Below are 22,403 nucleotides of genomic sequence, written 5' to 3'. Positions count from 1 at the left end.
GCTGCAGAAAGCAGAAAGAAATTGGTCTGTGCTTTATGGGGCACATCCTGGAGCTCCTCTGAGATCCGAGTTCAGCACCAATGGGATCATGCAGAGAAATCCTTAAGTCCGAGTTCAAAAGTCGTTTCTTCAGTGACCAAAGGGAAGTGAGAGCGCATAAGGAGAGAATACCACTCCCAGGGCTCAACGCAGCCATTCCCCTGCAGCATTTGAAGCACGGACTCAGATGTGAATGATCCAAATCCTTTATTACAAGTTCTCACATCCATTATAAACCTTCACAAGTTTTTTTTTTTCTAACATATCCAATCAGAGCCGTGAGTCCCTTCTTCTCCTTCCAGAGGTGTCCTTGGTTCTCATGCTGTTGATCTGGCTCCACAGCTGCTGCTCTGAACAGCTTTTCTTGTATTCCCACATTCCCCCACGAGCCCAGCGCGGGGCAGGGCAGGATGGAGCAGGGGATGCTCCAAGGGACCACAGGAGAGGTAGAAGAAAGCTCCAGTGTGAGACCAGGGCCTTGTCGGCCCCCTGAGCAGAGAAACATGAGCAGGGCAGCTGGAGAGGCTGCGTCCTCATTGACACTCCTGGGCTGAGCCTTCAGCCTTCTGAAGGGCTCCAGCCATGCACCATCGTTCTCTGTAGGATTGTCCTTCAGGTGTGCAGCCGTGGGGGAGTCGTGCAGGATCAGGGTCCAACCCGTCCACACTCCGCTCCTGGCACAACCATCTCCATCCTCACCCATCTGCAGCCCTTCCCCACCCCACTGCAGAGCAAAGTGGGTACCCAGGGAAGAGCAGAGGGTCAGCAGACGTTGCAGTTGGGATTCAGAGATCTTTGCAGGGAAGCTCAGGGTGAGCCAGGTCAGATGCGCAGCTCCGGCTGCTGCACAAACAAAAGAGAGTGGATTTCAGAGTCTTGCTGCCAAAATGCTCCCCAAGAACAGCAGGGGATGCCCAGCGCCAGGGAAGAGGGGACCCTGCATGGGGATATCCCAGAGAGCGGGCAGGGGACAGACTAAGACAGCAAGGTGAGAGGAAGGCACTGAGGGACCAGAAAGCTGCAAGATCCCCTCTGCCCTCTTCGCCCTCCAGGCTCCTGGCCCCACTCAGTGCAAACCCACCCAGGCCCAGGGATGACAAGTCAACACAGGGCACTCTCACCTCCTGCAGGATCTGGGGAGCACCAAGCCCGAGGCTCACCTGGAGGCAGTGAAGATGTGCTTGGAGTTGGTGCAGATGGCGTTGATGGGGCTGCCCTTTGATCTCCCCAACTGGGCCGAAGTTATCCATGTTCCAGACTTTGATCACGCCTCCTTGGTACGCACTCAACAACATGGGGCAGCCAGGGATGAAGGCCAGGGTACAGACCCAATCTTTGTGTGCTCTTGGGATTTGCTGTAGGTACATGGCAGAGCAGAGATCACAATCAGCCTCATGCACTCAGCTGCAGGGCTGCAGATCATCCACTGCTGCCCCAGAGTCAATCCAAATCACCAAGCTGGACGCAAGACTTGGGGCCTGAATCCTCTTCTCAGAGAGTAACATAGCAACTGATGCTCCAAGCCTATGTCCCAAGGGGAAGTGGCAGTTCTGGGTGCCCTTCAGTACACACCCATAGGCACACAGAGCCACTTGGCACACACACTGCCAGATCCCCAGGCTGCCTTTCCAGGATAGCAGGACCTAGACCAGGTCCCTCAGCCTTCCTCCTTCCACACTTCCACATACCCTCGATCACAATTCCACATACCCTCTATTACACTTCCACATACCCTCAGTTACACTTTCTTATACCATCAGAACAGTTTGTCCCATTCAAACACCTTTAATACCATATAACGTTCCCTTAGCAATCCGTATTGTTCAGTTATAAACAAAAAGTTACTTTCTCTTTAACCCTTTTTCCTTTGTACATGATTCCACTATTTATACCCTCAATTAATGATTCATACTGCATGTGATGTTATGATGTGGAATATGGACAGCAACAGCACAAAACCATGACACAGTGTTACTGACCCAACAGGCTCCGACCTTAGAGCCGCTCAGGGCTTTGCTAGCAGATCTCAGCAAGGAGGCTCCCACCTCCATCTTCGGCACTCCATGGGAAGATTGTCGGGGTCACTGAGCTGCAGCAATACAACAGGGCTGGCAAAAATGTTCTTGGTTGGTGTGAGAGAACCTGAGCTGGGGCTCATCCAAGGAGATTCAGCGATCACAGCTTCTAGTCCTGCACTTCACACATAGCTCCAGGCAACAGCAAATTAACTGTCCCTAAACACTGCAAAAAGAGGATGGATCCAATTGGATGGCCCCTGAGATAGACAAAACTCAACACCCAACACAAAACACAGTCCTTTCACCTGCTGGTCAGCAAACAACAGAGCACAACACACACCAGCATCCAGGACTCGTGCAAAAAAAGAAGAAAAAGAAATTGCTAGATGGTGTTTCTCAGAAACACAGAAGCACAAGCCAACTGGAAGATAGCTGCAATTATTCTTGAAAACAATGTCCTTTGTTATCTTGATGTGGCCAGTGTTGAGCGAAGCAAACAAAGTCAACCCGATTTTCTTACATTCAGATTAATCTGCAAGGCACAAAGTAATAAAGGTATCATTTTTATTAATAAACTGAGTGTTAGCAGCTGTCAGAAGAATGAATGTGTCACACACAGAGGTAAACTCCCACAGCAAAACTAGATGTAACATTTCCTATCTGTGTTTCATCCTCACAGGAAAAGCCTTTCTTCGCAAGATCTCCTGGAAGAGAGATGGTAAGAGACATGAAAACTGAAGGATCCGAGCACAGCTCTCCAGTAGCTCCCTCTGTACGTAGATGGTCGCAGAGACAAAAGGTCAAGTCCACTTTTGGAGGGAGCTTGGTGATGTTTACCACTAACGTTACACCACCTTCAGGTAAGTCTGCTCGCTTTCACATCCTTACAAAAGTGCATGAAATGGATCAGCATCCGCTTCTTTGGTTGACTGTTGCTTTTACTCTGAGGTCAAGTGATACAGGCTTTGCTGGTGATCTTCTCTACTCTATTGCTGTGGGTTTTTAAAATTACTATTTTTCCGCTTCAAAACATGCAACTTTGGCACTGTTTTCCCATTTCCAACAATGCAGTGAAATCCCGGTCTCATTTGGATGACAATAAGATGAACCACACTGCATTCTGAAGAGTACAAAACATGCTTGCTCTCTCCTTGGTTCTTGTGCACGGGGACACTAACACCAATTCAGTTCAAAGGAGAAATTTCCTCCAGTGACTCTTGTCCCCATGTCTTCCTTCATCTTCCATTATTTTGTTGTTGTGTTGCTGTTATTAGTAGTATTAGAAACAGTATTGTTGTTAATGAAGAGTCTAATGTCATCAAAGAAAGTTTGCAGAATCCTTTCTAATCCGGTTTTGAATTGCAAACTCAAAAGCAAAGATCTTGAATTCTGGATTCCTGGCTCTCCAAGACATAGGCAAAGAAAATGTGTTTCTTTGTCTTTTTCCACATGACACTTATGTCCAGGCACACAGCACTATAAGCAAGCAGGAGCTTTGCTGCCCAGCATTCCGGCTTTGCAAAAGCTAGAATAAACCACAACTTTTCTGCTTGCTTGTTTAAGTTCCAAGAACTCATATGAGGAGTTACAATTTAGTCAGTGTAATTATGATCAGTTCTGCATCTGTGTGCATACGTGCTGCTCTCTAGTGGTCATATTCTCCAGATCTTCCTTCCAAAGGCTTTCAATTGTGCTTTTCAATTTAATTAATCGCTAACTACAGACCCAGTTCTAACCAGCTTGGTTCCTGTTCTTTCTTCCAAGATGTCTGTCTCCAAGGCTCCCGCTGTTGTTCAGGGGGTCTGTCTTGCGTGACAGGAACACATGTCCCAGCAACGTTGCTGTACAGGTGTCCTAGCAACGTTAATGAACAAGAATTATCCCTCAGAAGGCTACGCAGGACCAGCGGAAAAGTGCTGGGAGCCTTCTCCGTGCTGGTGCCGCCTTCTGCCTTTGGTGTCTCAGCTTCTGGATGGTCTCAGATGCCATAGAACAGACTGTCAGATGGGGGTCATCTTCCAAAGGCTGAAGGGCTGCAACAGAAGGAAACAGAGCAGAGATGGGACCCCCAGTCTACAGAGAGCCACCAGCTTCCACTCTGGGCCTTGCCAGCCCCACTCCTTCCTTTTCCTGGCCAGGAGGAGCACAGGAGACTGACGGGTCAGTGGAAGACACTGCTCAGGACAGCCATGAATGCTCCTCTGCCCCTGCAGCATTTCCTTGCAGCAGGGCAAAGCACAGCTGCATGCTGCCCAGCTCTGCCCCCAGCCCCAACACACACAGCACTGCCCTCACTCACCACTGCAGAGTTCATTCAGCATCTCCTCACTCTGCTCCCTGGCGTGCTTCCCAATCAGCCCTAGGGAAAGAGCTCTGTCAGACACCCACTCCCCAACATGCTGCCAGAAGCTCAGACCCCAACCCCGCCAGCCCAGCTGCTTCCCCTTCCATGCTGCAGGCAGGGACGGCACCTGAGGGGGGACCTGAGCAAGGCACCCACTGTGGCTACCGGCATGGGCAGGCTGTACCTGGGGGCTTCAGGGCTGTGCCTTCCTGCCAGGGCAGGGCCCAAAGAGGGACGCAGGGGTTGGGCTCACCAATGAATCTGACAGCCTCGCATCGCAAGGAGGCCTGAGAATCCTCCAGGTATGGCAGGCTCTGCTGCAGGTACCCTTCCACTCCCTTTCTGTCCTGCTGCAGCTGAAGAAGAGAACAAGAGCATGGGGCTTGCAGAGCAGCCACAGCTGCTGCTGCAACCCCTCCTCCAGCATCCCCTTTCCCCCAGCAAAAAGGTGGGGGCTGTGAGATTGTCCTCACCAAACACTTCATGATCCCCACTGTGTTCTTCTGCTGGGTCTGCTGCTTGAGCTCCTTCCACTTCAGGAACTTTGCACAGGACACAAGGGCTTCCCCAGATGCCTGCAGAACAACAGATGCAGGGACATGGCACCACACACACAGACACACATCCCAGTGTCTGAATGCTTGCTGAACTTGCTCTCAATTGCACATCACAGCTGAACTGTCAGCACACCACTGCCTGCACACTGCTCAGCTCTGAAATTCGTACCTGTGCTACGCTCAGGGTCTCGTCACTCATGTGAAAGAGCAGAGGGTGCAGGGCCCTGCGCACGATCTTCTTCATGCTTCCCTTCTGAGACCACAGCACAGCATCCATCACATCCATGAAGAGGCGGATGGAACCTTCTCGCACTTCAGATGATGCCTGAGGGAGAACAGGAGGACCTCAGACCTCAGCAGCACACTGTCACTGCCCATGGTGAGCATGAGTGTAGGCTGAGCCCCAGCACAGGGGCCTGACATCACCAAGAACAACCAAGCTGCACTAGCAGGGACACGGCCAGCAGTGCTACAGAGCCCACAGGACATGTCATTCCTGAGAGCCCAGAGAAGGAAAGAAAGGAGAAGACGCTCCTGTCAAGCACCCACCCGCAGAGCTCAGCCTCCCACAACAGACTTACGTGATTAAAAAGAGGCAGGATCTTCTCAGCCAGCTCCAGAGCAAACGGACTGGCATGCCTCTTCCCCAGATGGTGCATTGCATTCCTGAAGATATTCAGCACCTTCACAGTAATGGCTGTGTTGGCAAACAGCAGGTTCTCCATGACGCCTGGAAGCAGGGCCCGGATTTCAATTGCCTGTACAAAACACACAATTTCCTTTCCATCAGGAGGACAGATGCCAAGGCACAGTGTTGCCCATTGCCCCAGCGCCAGGCTGTCAACATGAGGCCTTCGTTTGACAAGGTCCTGCTCACCGTCTCAGGTCTATCAGACAGCAGCACGAGACGTCTGAGCACCAGCCAGAGCACTGGCAGGCTTTCCACATTCAGAAGCTTCTGGAGCAGTGCTGGCTTACACAGCTCCTTCACCAGCTCTTCAGTGGGAGGCATCGCCTGAAACCAACACAGCAGTGAGAGGCAGGCAGAGGCAGCAGGACATCCTGCACCCTGCAGCTCCTGGCTGCTCTGGCAGCTCAAGGCAGGGCACTAGGGAGACACAGCCCAGCCTGAGCTACCAGTGCTCTGTAGGAGAGCACGGTGCATTGTCCAGTAACTCACAGTCAAGCGAAGGAGGCCCAACTCCTCTGTGCTGATGCTCAATATCTCACACAGCTGTTGGTCCTGTAGAACACTGCTGAGCTCATCCCAGATCCGCTTGGATGCTTCCAGCAGGGTCAGCACACTCTTCAGTATGTCCAGGGTAGTGCTATAAACAGAGAGCAATGCTGCGTCAGCAGGGCTGCCTTAGCCACAGCACCATGGCTCAGGCAGGAGCCTGATGGGGGGCTCTGGGCTGCCATGGTTGGTATTGGCTGCTGCAGCCCTGAGCTGCCCACCAGCACTGGAAAGCACAGTGGGATGGAGGGCCTGCTCCTTGGGATGTCCTGCAGCTTTCCTTGGCTCTGGCAGCCAGACCATTTCTGAGCCCTGCTCTTCACATGGAACAAATGTGTGGGGCTGTCTGGGCTGATAACCTGTCATTCTGTGGGAGGTCGGTCAACACACTCCTCAGCACATCCCTGGGAAACTGGACGGTCAGCATATCCAGCACTGAGAGCAGGATCTGCTGAACTGATGTGCTCTGGATCTTCAGGTTGGCGTGGATGAATCCCAGAATCTCTGGCACCTGTTGTGAGAACACAGGGAGACTGCTGCTGCCACTGGACTGCAGCCATTTGCCTCCCAGGCTGTGTTATTACTGCCCTTCCCACAGCTCATTGCTGCCTTCAAATGGCTTCAGTTCCCAAGAGCTGTGGCGGGCAGGGTTGCCTCACTCTGCTTACATCCATCAGCCAGGTGCCAGGGTTTCTCCGAAGCACATCCAGCATAGTCTCAGCCCACTTCTTCTCATCAAAACCATAGTCCCCAATGATCTTCTCCAGGGTTACAAGGGAAATGTCTGTCCTCTGAGAAGGGGCAAGGTTTTTTCCAAGGGGCTGCAGTAAGAAGGAAAAAAGGAGGGAAGGCATGTTAAACAGAATGAGAGAATAGCATCTGGAGCAGGATGAGCACAGGCAAAAGGAAGGATAAAGACCCTCCCTTCATGTCAAAAGCATTCTGAGGGTTCACACCTGAGCCGCAGCTTTTCTCACAGGTACACAATTTTCATGTCTCCTTACCTGCTGCCAGAAACTGCTGGTCATGAAGCCACTAAGCTTCGAGATGCGCCCCAAAGCCCTCTCACACACAGCCTGTGTCTTGGAGATGCTGAAAGGCAGCAGCACCTGTGAGGAGAGGAGCTGCTGGTTAGCCTGGGAGCTGCTGATGCCCACTGCAGGTCTGCTGAGCTCCTAGCTGGAATCACAGCATCCATCCAGGCTTCCCCTGAGCTTAAGCCAAGCCCATCATGGGGCTACTGCCGCCAGGGTCCCTTGCTGGCTCCAACTACTGCCAGTGCCGTTTCCATGGAGTGGGATAAACTACTAGAAGGGAGCTGTGGGGGCAGAACTTCACAATAGACAGACCTCCAAGATTCCCTGCAGCCGACTCTTGACACTGGCAATGGGACAGACATCTAGCACAATCTGCAGCATGTCGTCCATAGCTTCCAGGGTCTGTAAAGAGAACAGTGGGTTGTGGAAGTCTTTCAGGGTTCCCTTTCATACCCAGTAGACTGCTGTGAACCCCTCTGGCTGCCAAGGAAGGATACCCACAGATCTGTGCACAGGGGCACCCTGCAAGGCTGCTGCACTCAGAGCAGGCTACAACACAGGGTGTTTGCCAAGCCCAAGGCAAGAGTGAGAGGGGTGAGGGCAAGCAAGGCTGCTACCTTGTCCCACAAACATCTTGACAGATCTCTGGACACAAGTAATGCAAGCGGCAGCCCAGAGGCATGGGGTCAACAGTAGACTGCCCAGTACATACCTGGTTGTAGAGGGAAATGTTCAAGGCCCTGGCTGGAGGAAGATAGAAGACGATGCTGCAGCACACCTTGAAGAGATGGAGTATTTCTTCCTCTGTAACTGCATTAACTGTGCTGCAATTAGAGAGACACTGATGCTAGGAGCGGTGCCTGGGTGCTGAGGCAGGGCTGGAACAGGTCCTCCCCTGGGCAAGGCTCCCTGAGAGGGATGGGGAGCCCTGCCAGGAGGTGCCTCCTCCCCTACGGGGCTGCTCTGTGTCAGAGGACAGTCCTGATGTCACCAGCTTTGGGGCGAGGGCAAAAACTTAGTGGGGAGCTGCATCAGGGCTACCAGGATGGTGCCTGGGGGATGTGCTGGCAAAAGCAGGGGCTGGGCAGGTACCTCAAGGCAGCAATGGTGTTCATGCAGCAGTATCTCAGGCCGGTGCTCAGCTGCTCCATGGGCTCCTCACGCAACAGAACCTGCAAAGCACAATCAGGATGGCACCTGGCAGCTGCCAGCACCCAGCAACAGCAAACCTGCCACCGGCCGCTAGGGCCTGAGTCGCCCCAGTGGCCCTTGACAAACACTGGCACACTGGTGCTGCTGTCCACCTCCACTGCTGAGCTCTCAGCAGCACCTGGAGTCCCATCTGGAGCACTTGGGTGTCTGTGCATCATTTCCCTGCCTCCCTCTCTCCCTGTCCTGTCCTTCTCACAGGGTGCAGCTACCTGGGTGCCATGTCCCCTCACCTCAATCTTCTTGCACTGATTTTTCAGCAAGCAGAAGATATCATGGCTCAGTGTGAGGCTCGTCTGTCCAGCCATGCTGCACAGTATACAAATGGAATTGAGGAACTGCAGCTTCTGCACCAGATCCTGGCAAGCACACAGAGACCGAGGAGTGTGAGTGGGGACAGCCATGGCCAGGGGGACCAGGCGTTGCGGGGTGTGGAGCAGCACAGGACAGCTGCAGGACAGCAGCAGCTCTGCCCGGCCATCAGCCCTCCTGCAGCCTGAAGGCAGAGCCAGAGGGACCGTCTGGAGATGCAGGTATAGCCACGATGGAGATGGCTGCTCTTACCATTTCCATGCTGATGGTGTTGGCTTGGATGAAGTCCACTGCCTCCTGTTCCACATCAGACAGAGGCAGCAATTCAGCATCTGAGCAAGGAGAGAGAGCAGTGCTATAGAGGGGCCAAAGGCAGGCGGGAGCAGAAGGAGCTCTGCCCTCTCCGGCCCTGGGCTCGCTCCCCTGGCACAGTCTGCCCGTGACAAGGGTTCCTGGTGTGGAGCAGGGGGCACTCGCTGCCCCAGCCCTGCCCACCCCGCTTTAGAACCTCACTCACCAGCATGCAGAGGCATCACCTCCATAACTTGGTAGGGCTCCGCTGCAGATCTTCTGTCCTGGGGAGCCCCACTCTCCTCCCCGGCCATGCACGCGACGCCCATCACAGCAGCTGTGACGTGCTGGAACAGAACGGAAACACATTTCTGTTTTCTGTATTCACACAGCACAGTATGGGTACAATTCGTCAGAACTACCCTCGCATACCCTGCAGCAAAACCATGTGCGGGGACAAAACATGGCACGTACCTGGCAATGAGATCACTTCAAGCTATCTGCAGCAGTTCCTTGTCGCTTTGCTCAGATGGAATGAGAGCAAAAGCTGCACCGAGGCAGTGGGCGGAGGGTGAGGAGAGGAGAGAGAAAGAGCAGGTCAGTGAGCAGGGCTAAGACATCCATGGAATAACACACACAGCACAACCGTCCCATCCACTTGCTGCAAGACATGCTGAGTCTCAGGCTACGTGATGCCTGTCCACCCAGCAACTTTACGATGCTTCCAAAATTGAGCAAAGAAGACAATGGAAGAAGCACGGGACAGGTGCCACCTTTACAGATACCCCCTTTGGAACGTGTGTACTGAGGGAAAATTACGTCTGATGGTCAAGAGTAAGCAATACGGTGCTGTGAGCTCCGACAGCCAGCAGTTCTCAACACCTCACTGCCCACCCATCCATCCCATGCTGGTTCAGCTTACCTACAAGCTGCTGCGCACGACGTTGTGAAGAAAAAGGCACAAAAGTCACTAACTAAAGTCACTAACTAACTAAAGTCACTAACTAACTAAAGTCACTAACTAACTAACGACTCTAAGTAATGACACTAACTAACGGCACTAACTAAAAGCACTAACTAACAGCACTAAAGGCACAAGAACAACAAGACAACCAACCACTCCGACCACTAGCTCACCCACAAAGGAACACAGAATGCACCGCTCCTCCCCTCATTCCAGACGCTTATGACATCACCAACGGCCAACAGCCTGGTCCACCATGACCCCCCACAAGGCGGGGAGCCAAGACCACGTGGTCACATCTGATTCCAACACGGCACCACAACATTCCAGGACTCAGTGTGGGCTTGGAATTCTATCCTGGTGTGGCAGCGCAATGGGAGGTGTTAGGGCACAGCTGAAGAGCTGACAGACAACGGACGTTTCCAAAGGAGGGTGCCAGATTAACTCTCAGCATTCTCTTGCGGGGCTCTTAGGAATGCTTCAAACCCATTTTCACTGCCTAGCTCATTTCTAGAAAGTCCAGTTGAGAAATGCTCACTTTGTCTGGGGAACGCCTCAATGCATCATGAATTAAAAATAAAATAAAATGGGCACGCGACCCTATGAAACTTACCTCTCTGCTCTTGTTGTCAGCCAGACACCTCAGATGAGCATGACGTGTCCCTGCTCCTGAATGAAGATCCACCCAAGTCTGTGTTCCTCTCTGCTCCATCTCTGGGTCTAAAAGAAACACAGACAGAGATGATTGCAAGATCCTTTGTGCAGACGAAAGACACGGGTGCACACGAATTCTGTTTAGCAAGAAATACTACAGTCCCAATGGACTGCTGTGGTAGTACTTGAATCCTCATTTGGGGCTGGAGCTCAACAGGTCACACATCAGAAATAACACAAAGTGCATCTGGAAGACGTGTCTCAAAGCCCAGAAAATCCAACACGGGAGAGGGCTGGACAGTGGACCACAAGTGTCCATTTCCATTGCAGCTCCCTGTAGAGAACAGCACCAATCAGCAGGTGTGAGTCAATTCATTCACAAGCTGCACAATGATTCTGTTCTTTAAATGATAAAAATAACACACAAATCCTGACCAAAAAGTTGGGAGTTAATAACGACCAAAGAGGTTCCTGTTCCTACGCCTAATCCTCTCACCCCAACTCCTGGGTGATGCCCACAGGCTTCAAGACAGCTCTCAAATCCATTGAACTCCAGTCACAGAACTCCATCAAAAAGGATGTCACACATGTGACACTTACATACATTTTGCATCAGAAACAGTGACGCCAGCAGGGGCAGAGAGGTGACTGTCCCCCTGTACTCAGCACTGGTGAGGCCACAACTCGAATTCTCTGTCCAGTTTGTGGCCCCTCACTGCAAAAAAGACACTGAGGCATTGGAACGTGTTCAAAGAAGGGCAACAAAGCTGGTGAGGGGTCTGGAGCACAATGTGGCCATATGAGGAGAGGCTGCAGGAGATGGGAATGTACAGCCTGGAGAAGAGATGGCTCAGGGGAGACCTCATTGCTCTCTATAACTTCCTGAAGGGAGGTTGCAGTGAGCTGGGGGTCGACCTCTTCTCTCGTGTCATTACTGATAGAACTAGAGGGAATGGTTTCAAGCTGCGGCAGGGGAGGTTCAGGCTGGACATTAGGAAATATTACTTCTCAGAAAGGGTGGCCAGGCACTGGAATGGACTGCCCAGGGAGGTGGTGGAGTCACCCACCCTGGGGGTGTTCAAGGAACGTCTGCAGAAATCCCTGCTGAAATCCTGACCTCTGCCACAGGTGGCTGAGTGACACAAAAGCTGTGTCCTTGGTTCCCGGCCTTACCTTCTCATGCCGTTCATCTTGCTCTGCAGCTCCTGTTCTGAATAGTCTTCTTATATTCCCATGTGATGTACCCTGAAATACATCATTTAGTGAGTCTGAACAAAACATAAAACATTAATTGGAACTGTGAAGAAATGTTTTTTGCACTTTACTTGGAGGATGTTACATGCTATACCTTCTTTTCTCAATTGTAACACATGATTTTTTATAAAAAGAAACATAGCAAGTCAGCTCTTCAGTGTGCATATTGATGAAACTTGGTGAAATACAACTTTAGAAAAAGGTAATTTGAAAATTTAAATATTCTTATCAGAATCTCTGCTGTTAGTTACCGTTCCAATGTTCTGATTTGATGATGATTCTCTCAGAGCTGTTTTGTCACTCCCCCCCTCAAATGCACTTCAAGTGCTTTAGGAGCATCACTGGAATTTTGAATAAACTCGATATATTTTAGCAAAGCTGCTACAGATGCATGACTGAAGTACTTTGGAAAAATATAATCTTGATTGAATGCTGAACAGTGTTATTTAATTATAATCCAGGTAATTAAATTAATTAAACCAAGGGAATCACCTCCCAGTCAGTCAGCTCCCACCAGGGAAATCGCTTCCCTGCCAAGCAGATGCAACCAACACAAGCTGCTACATCACTCTAGGGCCCCACTGAGTCTTCCCAAGGGGTCTCCAAAGGCTTCCCTGTTGACTTCTGGGAACCTGAGAACACTCACATGGAAGCCAGTGCCCCCTAATGTGCCCCAGAGGTTTCTCAGGGCCCCGCAATTAGCTCTACAGACATCCAGACATGCCCCAGAGCAAGTATGTGTGCTGTAGGGAGCCCAAGAGACATTCCAGAGCACCCTAGTACTCCTCAGTGCGCTCAAGGGTTCTTCACCTGTCTCTAAATATGCCCTACTGGACTTCGTTGGTTATCAGCCCTCCTTGGTTATCAGCTTTGCTTTCTCATGCCATTTATCTCACTCCACAGCTTTTGCTCAGAATATTCTTTCTTGCATTCCCACATTCCAACAGAATCACAGAATTGTAGGGGTTGGAAGGGACCTCTAGAGATCATCGAGTCCAACCCCCCTGCCAAAGCAGGTTCCCTACACCACGTTGCACAGGTAGGTGTTCAGGCGGGTCTTGAATATCTCCAGAGAAGGAGACTCCACCACCTCCCTGGGCAGCCTGTTCCAGTGCTCCGTCACCCTCACCATAAAGAAGTTATAGTGCACATTCATGTGGAACTTCCTATGCACAAGTTTCAGCCCATTACCCCTAGTCCTGTCCCCACGCACTACTGAAAAGAGACCAGCCGTGCCACTATGGCCCCCACACCTCAGGTATTTATAAACCTGGATCAAATCCCCTCTCAGCACCACCAATGACAACCCTCTGCACTCTGCCAGTCAGACAGTTCACGACCCACTTCACTGTCCACTCATCTATCCCATACTTCCTCAGCTTTGTTATAAGGATGTCATGGGGGACAGTATCAAAAACCTTTCTGAAATCAAGGTAGACTACATCTACCACTCTAGCCCTGTCCACCCAGCCAGTGACATCTTCATAAAAGGCCACCAGGTTGGTCAAGCACGACCTCCCCTTGGTGAACCCATGCTGAGTACTCCTGATAACCTCCTTATCACCCAGTTCTCTGGAGATGGCATCCAGCACAAGCTGTTCCATCACCTTCCCTGGGACAGAGGTGAGGCTGACTGGCCTATAATTACCAGGCTCTTCCTTCTTGCCCTTTTTGAAGACTGCAGTGACATTGGCCATCCTCCAGTCTTCAGGCACCTCCCCAGTTCTCCAAGACCTCTGAAAGATTACAGAGAGGGGCTCAGCAATGACCTCCACCAGTTCTCTCAGCACCCGTGGATGCACCCCATGCACCCATCCCATGTATTTATGGACATTAATGTTTCCTAGGAAATCACAGACCACCTCTTCCCTGACTAAAGAGAAATCTCCTATTGTCCAGACTCTCTCATTAACCTCCAGGGTCTGGGATTTCTGAGGGAGAGCCTTTTCACTAAAGACAGAAGCAAAGAAGGCATTCAGTGTTTCTGCCTTCTCAGCATCCTCTGTTATCAGAACGCCTTCCTCCCCCCCTTGTTTTTTGTTTATTAGCAAACTATTAATATACTACAAAATAATAGCACTAATTACCAAGTAACATCACCATGCCAGCATACCGACCACCTGCTTTAGAGATTTATCCTTCATTTTGTGTAACACTTCAAACACTGCAAAGAAACAAAGCAAGTGCAGAACCAGGACGCCACTTCCCTCAGGATTTTACAGCCTCATTCATGTCTGACAGATGGAGGCCCTGACAACAAGAGCTGTGTCTGTCCATAACAAGGACTCACCTCTGCAGGTGCAGGGGCAGCTCTCAGAGAAGCCTTCTTCATTTCTGCTTTCTTCTCTTTTTGTCTTTTGACTGGGAGGTGGTGTTGATCTGCCTGAGGGAAGGGAGGCCCCTTCAGAGGGATCTAGATAAGCTGGATCAACCTCACTGGGCTGAGGTGAATGGGATGTGGTACACCCAGGCCAAGTGCCAGGTCCTGCACTTTGGCCACAATAACCCCATGCAGCGCTATAGGCCTGGGGCTGAGTGGCTGCAGGGCTGTGCAGAGGAAATAGACCTGGGGGTGTTAGTCGATGCTCAGCTGAACATGAGCCAACAGTGTGCCCAGGTGGCCAAGAAGGCCAACGGCATCCTGGCCTGTCTAAGAAATAGTGTGGCCAGCAGGAGCAGAGAGGTAATCATCCCCTTGGACTCAACACTGGGGAGGCTGCGCCTCAAGTCTTATATTCAGTTTGGGGTTCCTCGCTACAAGAAAGTCATTGAGGCACTGGAACTTGTACATGGAAGTCTGTCCCTCGAGCAGCTCCCATTCATCATCAGCTCCCATTATGAACCCCACTATGCAAAACAGCAAAACTTCTACTGCAGATGGCTGCAGTCACCAAAGCTCAGCCCACGATCCAGGTATCAGCCTTCTCCCTTCTGTTTTCCATCTTAGCCCATAGTTTTGCTTCCAGAAATGGAACTCCTCTTTAACAGCCAAAACACAAACTAATACATCACTTTCACTGCTCCTTCCCGCACCCCCATAGGAATGGTTACCTGACATCCCCTACAGCACAGCACCTGCTCACAAGTATCATTCAAACTCTATTCTTTCATACTTCTTGAGAGAGGACGGTAAAAACTCCCTTCTGCATGGCGGTAAGGACAGTCTGTCCCCATCACATCACTCTGTGTGCTGAAAGCTGCCATTGGATCTCTTGCAGCCTGCTGGCTGCTGCTCACAAACACTGGGAACTGTACCACACTGATTCTAAAGAGAGAAAGGAAGAAACGCTGGTGGGAATGAGCACCCAAGGTTTGCAGAGATGCTCCAGATTGTGCCAGAGATGGAATATCACAGTGCTGGGACATGATTGATCACTAAGGAAAACACTTGGAAGCACATTCAATCTGCAGAAGCTGTAATTACTGGGCACAGTCAGCTTTCCTATGGCTCAGCTGGAGAAGGCGGGTGCTCTCAGACATCTGCTCAGGGGCTTCAGCTGAGACACTTGCACAATGCTGGGATCATTCTGATGGAAACTATGTCTTCTGATACCATGGTTAAATCCATCCAAAATGATCAAGCGGAGCCTTAGCTCTTGAGCAGCACTTCTTCCCCACCCTTCACTACTCCAAGCAGCTCCAACAAACTTCTCAGAAGAAATCCAGGCCAGCACAGACCTGGCAGACCAGAACCAAGTGCAGCCTGTGGGACAGCAGTGCCCACTCCTTGCTTCCACCCTGCTCCAGCAGGTTAAGGAGTCTGAGCCTCACTGGCCTTTGACAGCTCAAGACTTTCAGCACCTCATGCCTACATTTCTCACTAAGATACACCTCAGGCATTGAATTCTCTTCTCACTACCTCCTCCCAGTCCTCCCCTAGGAACAGAAACCATTCAGATTCTACAGCAAACTACAGCATCTGCACTGCAAGAGCACACTGAACCACCTGCAACAGTGAAACATGGTTTTGGAGAGTGGGTTTGAAAACACACCTTTAGACAGCTGTCTCCCTGTAGCCAAAAGGAAACCAAGCAGCAAAAGAAGAGTCCAGCCTGAAACATGCCCATCCTACTAGCCCAGGTTTTTCACAGTGAATGCAGAATTCATCCTGTTCTTGAGGTAACAAATGACCAGTGGGTCTCCCCTTGCTCCACCCCTTCTCCTTCAAAGCCAGAAAAAGAAAGAAAAAACAAGCAGAAGAAACCCAGACGTACCTTTCCACACACAGAGCAGAAAGTGGAACAGCAGTTGTCTCCTTCCTGAGACATGGTGGGGAGCATGCCAGAGGAAGCCCAAGTTCTTTGCTTCTCTCCACAGGGACTTCAAGCACTCTTGGCAAGAGCTGCTTTGGTTCTTTCTTCAACTGCTTTCATCACCAGAATCTCCTTTGGAAAAGGAACCCGAAAGAAAGAATCAGCAAATGAAAAAGAATGAGCAATAACCACTTTCCCAGCTTTCTTCTGACATGCAATTTAGACTCTCGACTCGGGCAAGGTCTTAAAATCAGCTGGTTACAAGAACTGTCCCCAAATATATCCAGCTTCTGTACAGCTGCCGTTATTTCTGACAGCGAGTGTAATCATAGAATCATAGAATGGCCCGGGTTGGAAAGGACCTCAAGGATCATGAAGATCAATCACCTCCCTGTCCCTGCTGGCCATCCCCTCTTCTGATGGAGCCCAGGGGACCATTTGCTCTCTGAGCTGCAAGAGCACGCTGATGGCTCACGTTCTGTTTTTCATCCACCAGGACCCCCAGGTCCTTCTCTGGGGGTCTTCTCTTAAGGACTGCTCCTCCCAGGCTGTAGAAATGCCTGGGATTCCTCCAGCCCAAGTGCAAAATTTGCACTTTGCTGTGTTGAACCTCATTAGATTCACCTAGGCCAACCTCTCGGTTGAGCTCCCTCTGAATGGCATCCCTTCCTTCCACTGCATCAGCCGCACCACTCAGCAAACAGCAGAGGGTGCACTCCATTGCATCATTGGTGTCACTGATAACCATGTAAAAAAGCACTGGTCCCAAGAACTGGTCCTGAACACCTCCAGGGATCCCACCACCTCCCCGGGCAGCCTGTGCCAGTTAATTCTGTGGGCAGAACTGCCAGTATGAAATATTATGCTATCGTGACAAAGAAAGAGAAGAAAAGCAAAATTAAGACTAGCTGACAAGCCTTGGCAGGGTGTTTTGCTCTCCTTAAATTTATACCCATTATTCAATTCTCTTTGGAGCTGTTTCCATGCCTCTCTGGAGTTTGTTCTTTGAGAAGAAGCAATTAAGTAAGCTCTCCAATGCCGAAGTGCATACACTACTCTAGGGCTTTCTCGTCTCACCATGGATCAACAAGGGTGACAAGCCTACAGAATATGATGAAGAGCCTCATGCATACTCAGTGTAAAAAAAAAAAGGCAATTGTTGCTGGGAAGAAGGTTCATTTGCATTTGTGTCATCTGCAGAGGGTACTGCAGAAATGGAAAGTCTTCCACTGGAGCAAACAAAGGGTTCTCATTTATTGCAATCAAGGCCCAGCGTGTGGATCTCAGAGATAAGACCTACATCCTGCAGCAAAGCAGAGATCTTTTCTACATCTTTGCTCTTATTGGTAAATCTCACTGCAGCACCTGTCAGGAGCAAAGGCCTCGTTATTTCAATTTAGATCAGGCTAATGTGGTCAATGTTTGCTGCAAGATCTCTGAAAAAGTATCACCTTATGTTCCTGCACTCATCATTGTGTCAGTGCTGAGCAATTCAAGATATTTCATTTGGTCTTCTTGCCTGATTTACTAAGTAAAAAACAACCAAACATCTCCTTCTACTGATTAAGAATGCTCTAAACATGCTTCTGCAGAGGTTTCCACCCAGTGACAAACAGCTCCTCCCATCACGAATGTTTATTTGTTATATTTGGTCATGCAAAGCTGATTGATAGAGATACTATTGGAATGATTGCTCCCCTACTTCTAAACTATTCCAGTGCAATCAGAAAGGCTGTCTGAACCTGGAGCTGAAAGTTCTGCTCTATGGTGATGCAGTGGTAAACCTGCTGACTGAATGCACTGGCCAATAGCTGTGAACTGCAGACATTCATCAGCTGGCATGAAGCAATCTGGTTCAGATACCAAGCAGCTGGGTAGACTGGCTTACCCTACACTCAGTGCTATCATGTTTAGGGCAAAACCAGGACTCACATCAGTCCATGGGATGCAATTTCATGTATTTGGTACAGTCAGTGAATGCCTGCAGCCCCAGTTCTAATCATCAGATCACAGCAACTATGCCTTGACTGTAAGAGGAAAGGAGAAGGATCAAAGCAAATACCTCTCACTCTCATCTTGGTGCTGACATCAACATTTTAGGCAACAAATTTCACTTCTGCTCCATCATCGTTCTTGGTGACGTTCTTTATCATTAGGCTGTGAGTAGTTTGGGTTCTCTTGATGATGCAGGTCTCGCTTTCCTGTAAGACTTTACCACTGAGGTACCAAGTGCTGCAACACATTGTTGTAAGATCAGTAGTAAACATGGCATCCCCTCCAGGTACAGCTTCACCAGTTGTTAGTGGGGATTTCACAGCCAGGACTGGTTCTGAGGAAGAACAACATGGATGTCTTCATGCTCTTTAGATGCAAGTCTGGTATCTCATTTAGAGATGGATGATTTAATCATAGGCACATTTCTACTTCTCCTTTTGCATGAGTGCTGGAAGAAGCACTTCTATGCTTCAGATCTGTTACAGAAAGTTCTGCTTCTTGCACATGTGTGATATCAAAAGATAAGGATATTCATGTCTCTGTCACAGAAACAGAACTTGTATCACTTTAGTGGTAGCTGGAGGTTGATAGGAGATAGGAGAACTAGGAATAAAGGAAAGCCTTTGGTGTGTTAATGCACTACTATCCTTAAAGTCAAAGGAAACATCTTTAGGGAACCAACACAGCTGCTCAGCACACACTGACCCATTTCCATTGGGGTTTTTGTGCTTACCAAGGTGCACGCTCCCTGGGAATTCCAGAGACGGGCTCTGTCCATGCGCACTGACTGCAGACACTCGGAACCGATCATCAGCCTCTTCAGACAGATTGCTCACCGTGAACTCTGGGACGGGGACATGAGACTCGTGGCACCTCACCCACGTGAAGCCAGTTAGTTTATTGGGTTCCACAATGTAGCCATCGATTGGAATGGGGCGGTGTGTCTTCGGAGGGGACCATGCCATCATCACTGAGGTTTCTGTTTTATTTTTCACCACGGGGTCAGCTGGGGGCTGGGTGGGAAGTTTTCTGGGAGCTGAACAGAAATAAATACAGAAATATTAGCATAAGGTCATGTAGGCTGGAAAAGACCTTCAAGATCAGCAGACTCAACTTTCAGCATGACCTACTGAGTCCCACCATTAACTACTGTGGTACCTGAGGACATACATGACAAGCTTATTCCTGCAGGTATTTGCATAGGGAATATATTCACCCTCTGGTTGCTTCGGAACATTTTAGAGGTTAAAATCCCATCAGACCTTTTCACTGTTTGCAGCCACTGATACAAGCAGGAGGCTGGGAATTACCTGATGGGCTCTAGTTACAGACTACTGACACAGTAAAGGATTGATTTCATTTCATTTTGGCCATCAGAAAGTTTGGTGTCTGGTTTAAGTCACCCAATTATAATTTAAGACTCCAATTACAATCATATAGAGAACAGCGCATTTAGGAGAACTCATCTCATCTTAATAAACCTGAATGAAATCACAGAATCATAGGATCACGGGAGGGCTTGGGTTGGAAGAAACCATCAAGGTCATTAAGTTCTAAACACCCTGCCATGGGCTGGCTGCACACTAACAAGCTCAGGCTGCCCATCACCCATCCAACCTCGCCTTCAACACCAAGGACAGGCATCCACAGCTTCTCTGGGCAGCCTGAAATGGAAGCAATGAGCCACATGTTGAAGATACTCAAACATTCATGACTGTAGAGAGAGCCAAATACTCCATACATATTGCCTGCCTGGTCAATGGTATTAAAATGCCAACAACAGACTCATCCAGCTCATGGAAAATGGTGTGAACATGGCGTACAGGATTATTCCAGCAGCTAGTTAGATCTGAAAAGAGTAAAAATAGGAATTCTCAATGCGATACAGTTTTCCCTCATAACATAAATAGACGCATAACTGTTTTGGGGTGCACTGTTACCAGCCTGTCAGTTGCTGTTGGTCAGTGCTAGATGCCAAAGGTCCCACTAACACAGCATGAAGCCGAAAGCTAGACGCTGGAATCAGATCTCCTGACCTTACCATCAGAAATTGAGATGTCATATTTTGCTCAGAGGTGCCTGCTTGGAGGAGGGACAGTTTCCGAGCTTTTTCTACTCCAGGATCCAGCTCAAGATTCAGAATTTAAACAGCAGTCAGAAATTAAACTGAGCTTTGTCACCTCCATCAAATAGAAGGAGTGGTTGGGTTCTACAGCTTTCCAAATCACTTAGAAACTGGCACAACAATCAGATGCCTACCTTTTCTTTTTGAACTTGTTAATACATAGAGCTTAATAGCATCAGAATGCCCCAAGCACTTCAGATAACACGACAGCTGTAAACCCTTCTTTAAGGATTCCTTTGTTTAACCACTGAGTAACTGTAATTCAGTGGTGCTGGTGGGAGAAGGGAAGTCCTAATCTTCCCAGATGGTGAATAGAGTTGATGTTCACATGCAGACTGGTGCTGCAGCACAGCCAGAAACCACTCATTTGGGAAACACAGCACCAAGAAAATAACAGGAATAGCTTCATAAAATCAGGCAGCTTCACCCAAATTTCCGTCTGATCATCACAGTGGCCCTCCTTTGGACCCACCCCAACAGCTCCACATCCTTCCCAGGCCTGGACACAGTGCTGCAAATAGGGCCTCACAAGAGCTGAGCAGGAGGGGACAATCACCTCCCTCTCCTGCTGGCCACCCCTTTTTCAGTGCAGCCCAGAACACACATGGATCTATCTTTTTCATATGGATATTCCCATAGATGTACATATATATACCACACCTACACCCCCTTAATCTGCTACAACTCCATTCTCCTGCTCCTGGGATAACGCAGAAGGGCTGAGACCTTCCAGCTGCTTCCACCCAGGGTCACACAGCAAAGCCGACCCTGCAGGAGTCTGCATCATTCTTTGCATGGCACTGCTAAGAGGAAGATCCCCCCCCTACCCTTGGCTCTACACTCCAGGTGCTGTCTGCCATCTGTAAAGCCACCACAGCTCTCCTACTGGAGTTCCCATCTGCACAGTGACAGCTTGGTTTCTTCTTACTGTCCAAACAGCCACAGCCTCAGTGCTTCTCAAATCTCCCCTTTTCAGCTGATTTCCTCTTTCTAGTGGCTGGGCAATTCCTCCCTCTCACAGTCATCCCTCTGCCCCACTCTATGCCCACAGACCCACAGAGGGCACACAGAGCCAGCCCTGTCCCAGCTGCTGCTGCTTCACATCTGACAGTCTCAGGAGCTGAGATCAAGGCCGAGACAGCACTGCCCAGACATGGTTTGTAGGACGTTTGTGAGAGGAAATAGAGACTCCCTAGAGACCCCCACAGCCCCTGCACAGCTCTATAGAACAGTCTGATAGAACTACCTCTAGTAGAAGCAATCTCCACACCGAGATCCTTTCCCAGTGGCACTCAGCCCTTCAGTGGGGTCTAAGAGAGCTGCAGCCAGACTCAAACACAACTGCTCACACAGCTCAGCTGCCTTCACCTGTGCTCCTGACGCTGACACATTGCAGCCCCACATCCCCCTCTGCCCCCCCACAGCCCCACACCCCCCTGTCCTCCCCGCACTCCCCATCAGCTCATCCCACCTCAGTGCTGCCTCTGTCTCTTCTCTCCTCTCCCCGTCCCAGCGCCGGCCTCCCCCGGCCTCCCATTGGGCAGCGGCAGCTCTGCCGGCTCCGATTGGCTGAGCCGCAGTGCACGGGAGTGGCCGTTGTGGGGGGGGCAGAGGGGGATGTGGGGCTGCAATGTGTCAGCGTCAGGAGCACAGGTGAAGGCAGCTGAGCTGTGTGAGCAGTTGTGTTTGAGTCTGGCTGCAGCTCTCTTAGACCCCACTGAAGGGCTGAGTGCCACTGGGAAAGGATCTCTGTGTGGAGATTGCTTCTACTAGAGGTAGTTCTATCAGACTGTTCTATAGAGCTGTGCAGGGCCTGTAAAAGGAGCTGAGGGGGACTGTAGGGGGGATATGGGGCTGTGGTGGGCCATAGGAGGACTAGGGGCTCTAGGGGGCTGTGAGGGTGTGTAGGGGTTGTGGGGAGCTATTGGAGGATATGGGCAGGTATGGGGCTTTAAGGGGTGGTGTATGGAGAGATAGAGGGTTGTGGGGGCCTTAGGGTGATATGGGGCTACTGGGGGCTATCGGGGACTGTGGGGAGGAATATGAAGTTGTAGCAGATTGTGGGGGTGTAGGTGTGGTATATATATGTACATCTATGGGAATATACATATGAA

General features: G+C 50.2%; 1 protein-coding gene across 1 annotated transcript; it reads right to left on the bottom strand.

Moving 5' to 3' along the window:
• Positions 1-231: 231 nt before the first annotated feature.
• Positions 232-11,105, bottom strand: LOC146755555 (uncharacterized). The gene is made up of 22 exons (XM_085525428.1): positions 10,848-11,105; positions 10,622-10,728; positions 9,519-9,591; positions 9,271-9,391; positions 9,006-9,085; positions 8,675-8,800; positions 8,325-8,404; positions 7,945-8,056; positions 7,545-7,634; positions 7,200-7,304; positions 6,864-7,016; positions 6,555-6,706; positions 6,139-6,286; positions 5,836-5,973; positions 5,540-5,716; positions 5,128-5,283; positions 4,875-4,976; positions 4,655-4,757; positions 4,357-4,416; positions 2,363-4,090; positions 2,034-2,280; positions 232-1,394 (listed from the first exon to the last, which is right to left on the bottom strand). Exons 4-20 carry the CDS (start codon positions 9,371-9,373, stop codon positions 3,942-3,944), a joined length of 2,034 nt encoding a protein of 677 aa, XP_085381554.1. The 5' UTR covers positions 9,374-9,391; positions 9,519-9,591; positions 10,622-10,728; positions 10,848-11,105; the 3' UTR covers positions 232-1,394; positions 2,034-2,280; positions 2,363-3,941.
• Between the last annotated feature and the right edge of the window lie 11,298 nt (positions 11,106-22,403).

The sequence above is a fragment of the Coturnix japonica genome, chromosome 32 (genome assembly GCF_054131305.1).
Source record: "Coturnix japonica strain WE chromosome 32, WE-NBRP24, whole genome shotgun sequence".
In the NCBI taxonomy this organism is placed as follows: domain Eukaryota; kingdom Metazoa; phylum Chordata; class Aves; order Galliformes; family Phasianidae; genus Coturnix; species Coturnix japonica.
The sequence above is the reverse complement of the archived record's forward strand: the minus strand, read 5'-3'. Positions and strand labels throughout refer to the sequence as shown.

Excerpts from the sequence above, each read along its gene's own strand:
- LOC146755555 (XM_085525428.1), bottom strand. The coding sequence starts at position 9,373 with ATGGGCGTCGCGTGCATGGCCGGGGAGGAGAGTGGGGCTCCCCAGGAC. Across the intron at positions 5,974-6,138 it reads TGGGCCTCCTTCGCTTGACT|GCGATGCCTCCCACTGAAGA; the intron begins GTGAGTTACTGG and ends TGTTGGTTTCAG. Across the intron at positions 4,091-4,356 it reads GCTGAATGAACTCTGCAGTG|CCCTTCAGCCTTTGGAAGAT; the intron begins GTGAGTGAGGGC and ends CTTCTGTTGCAG.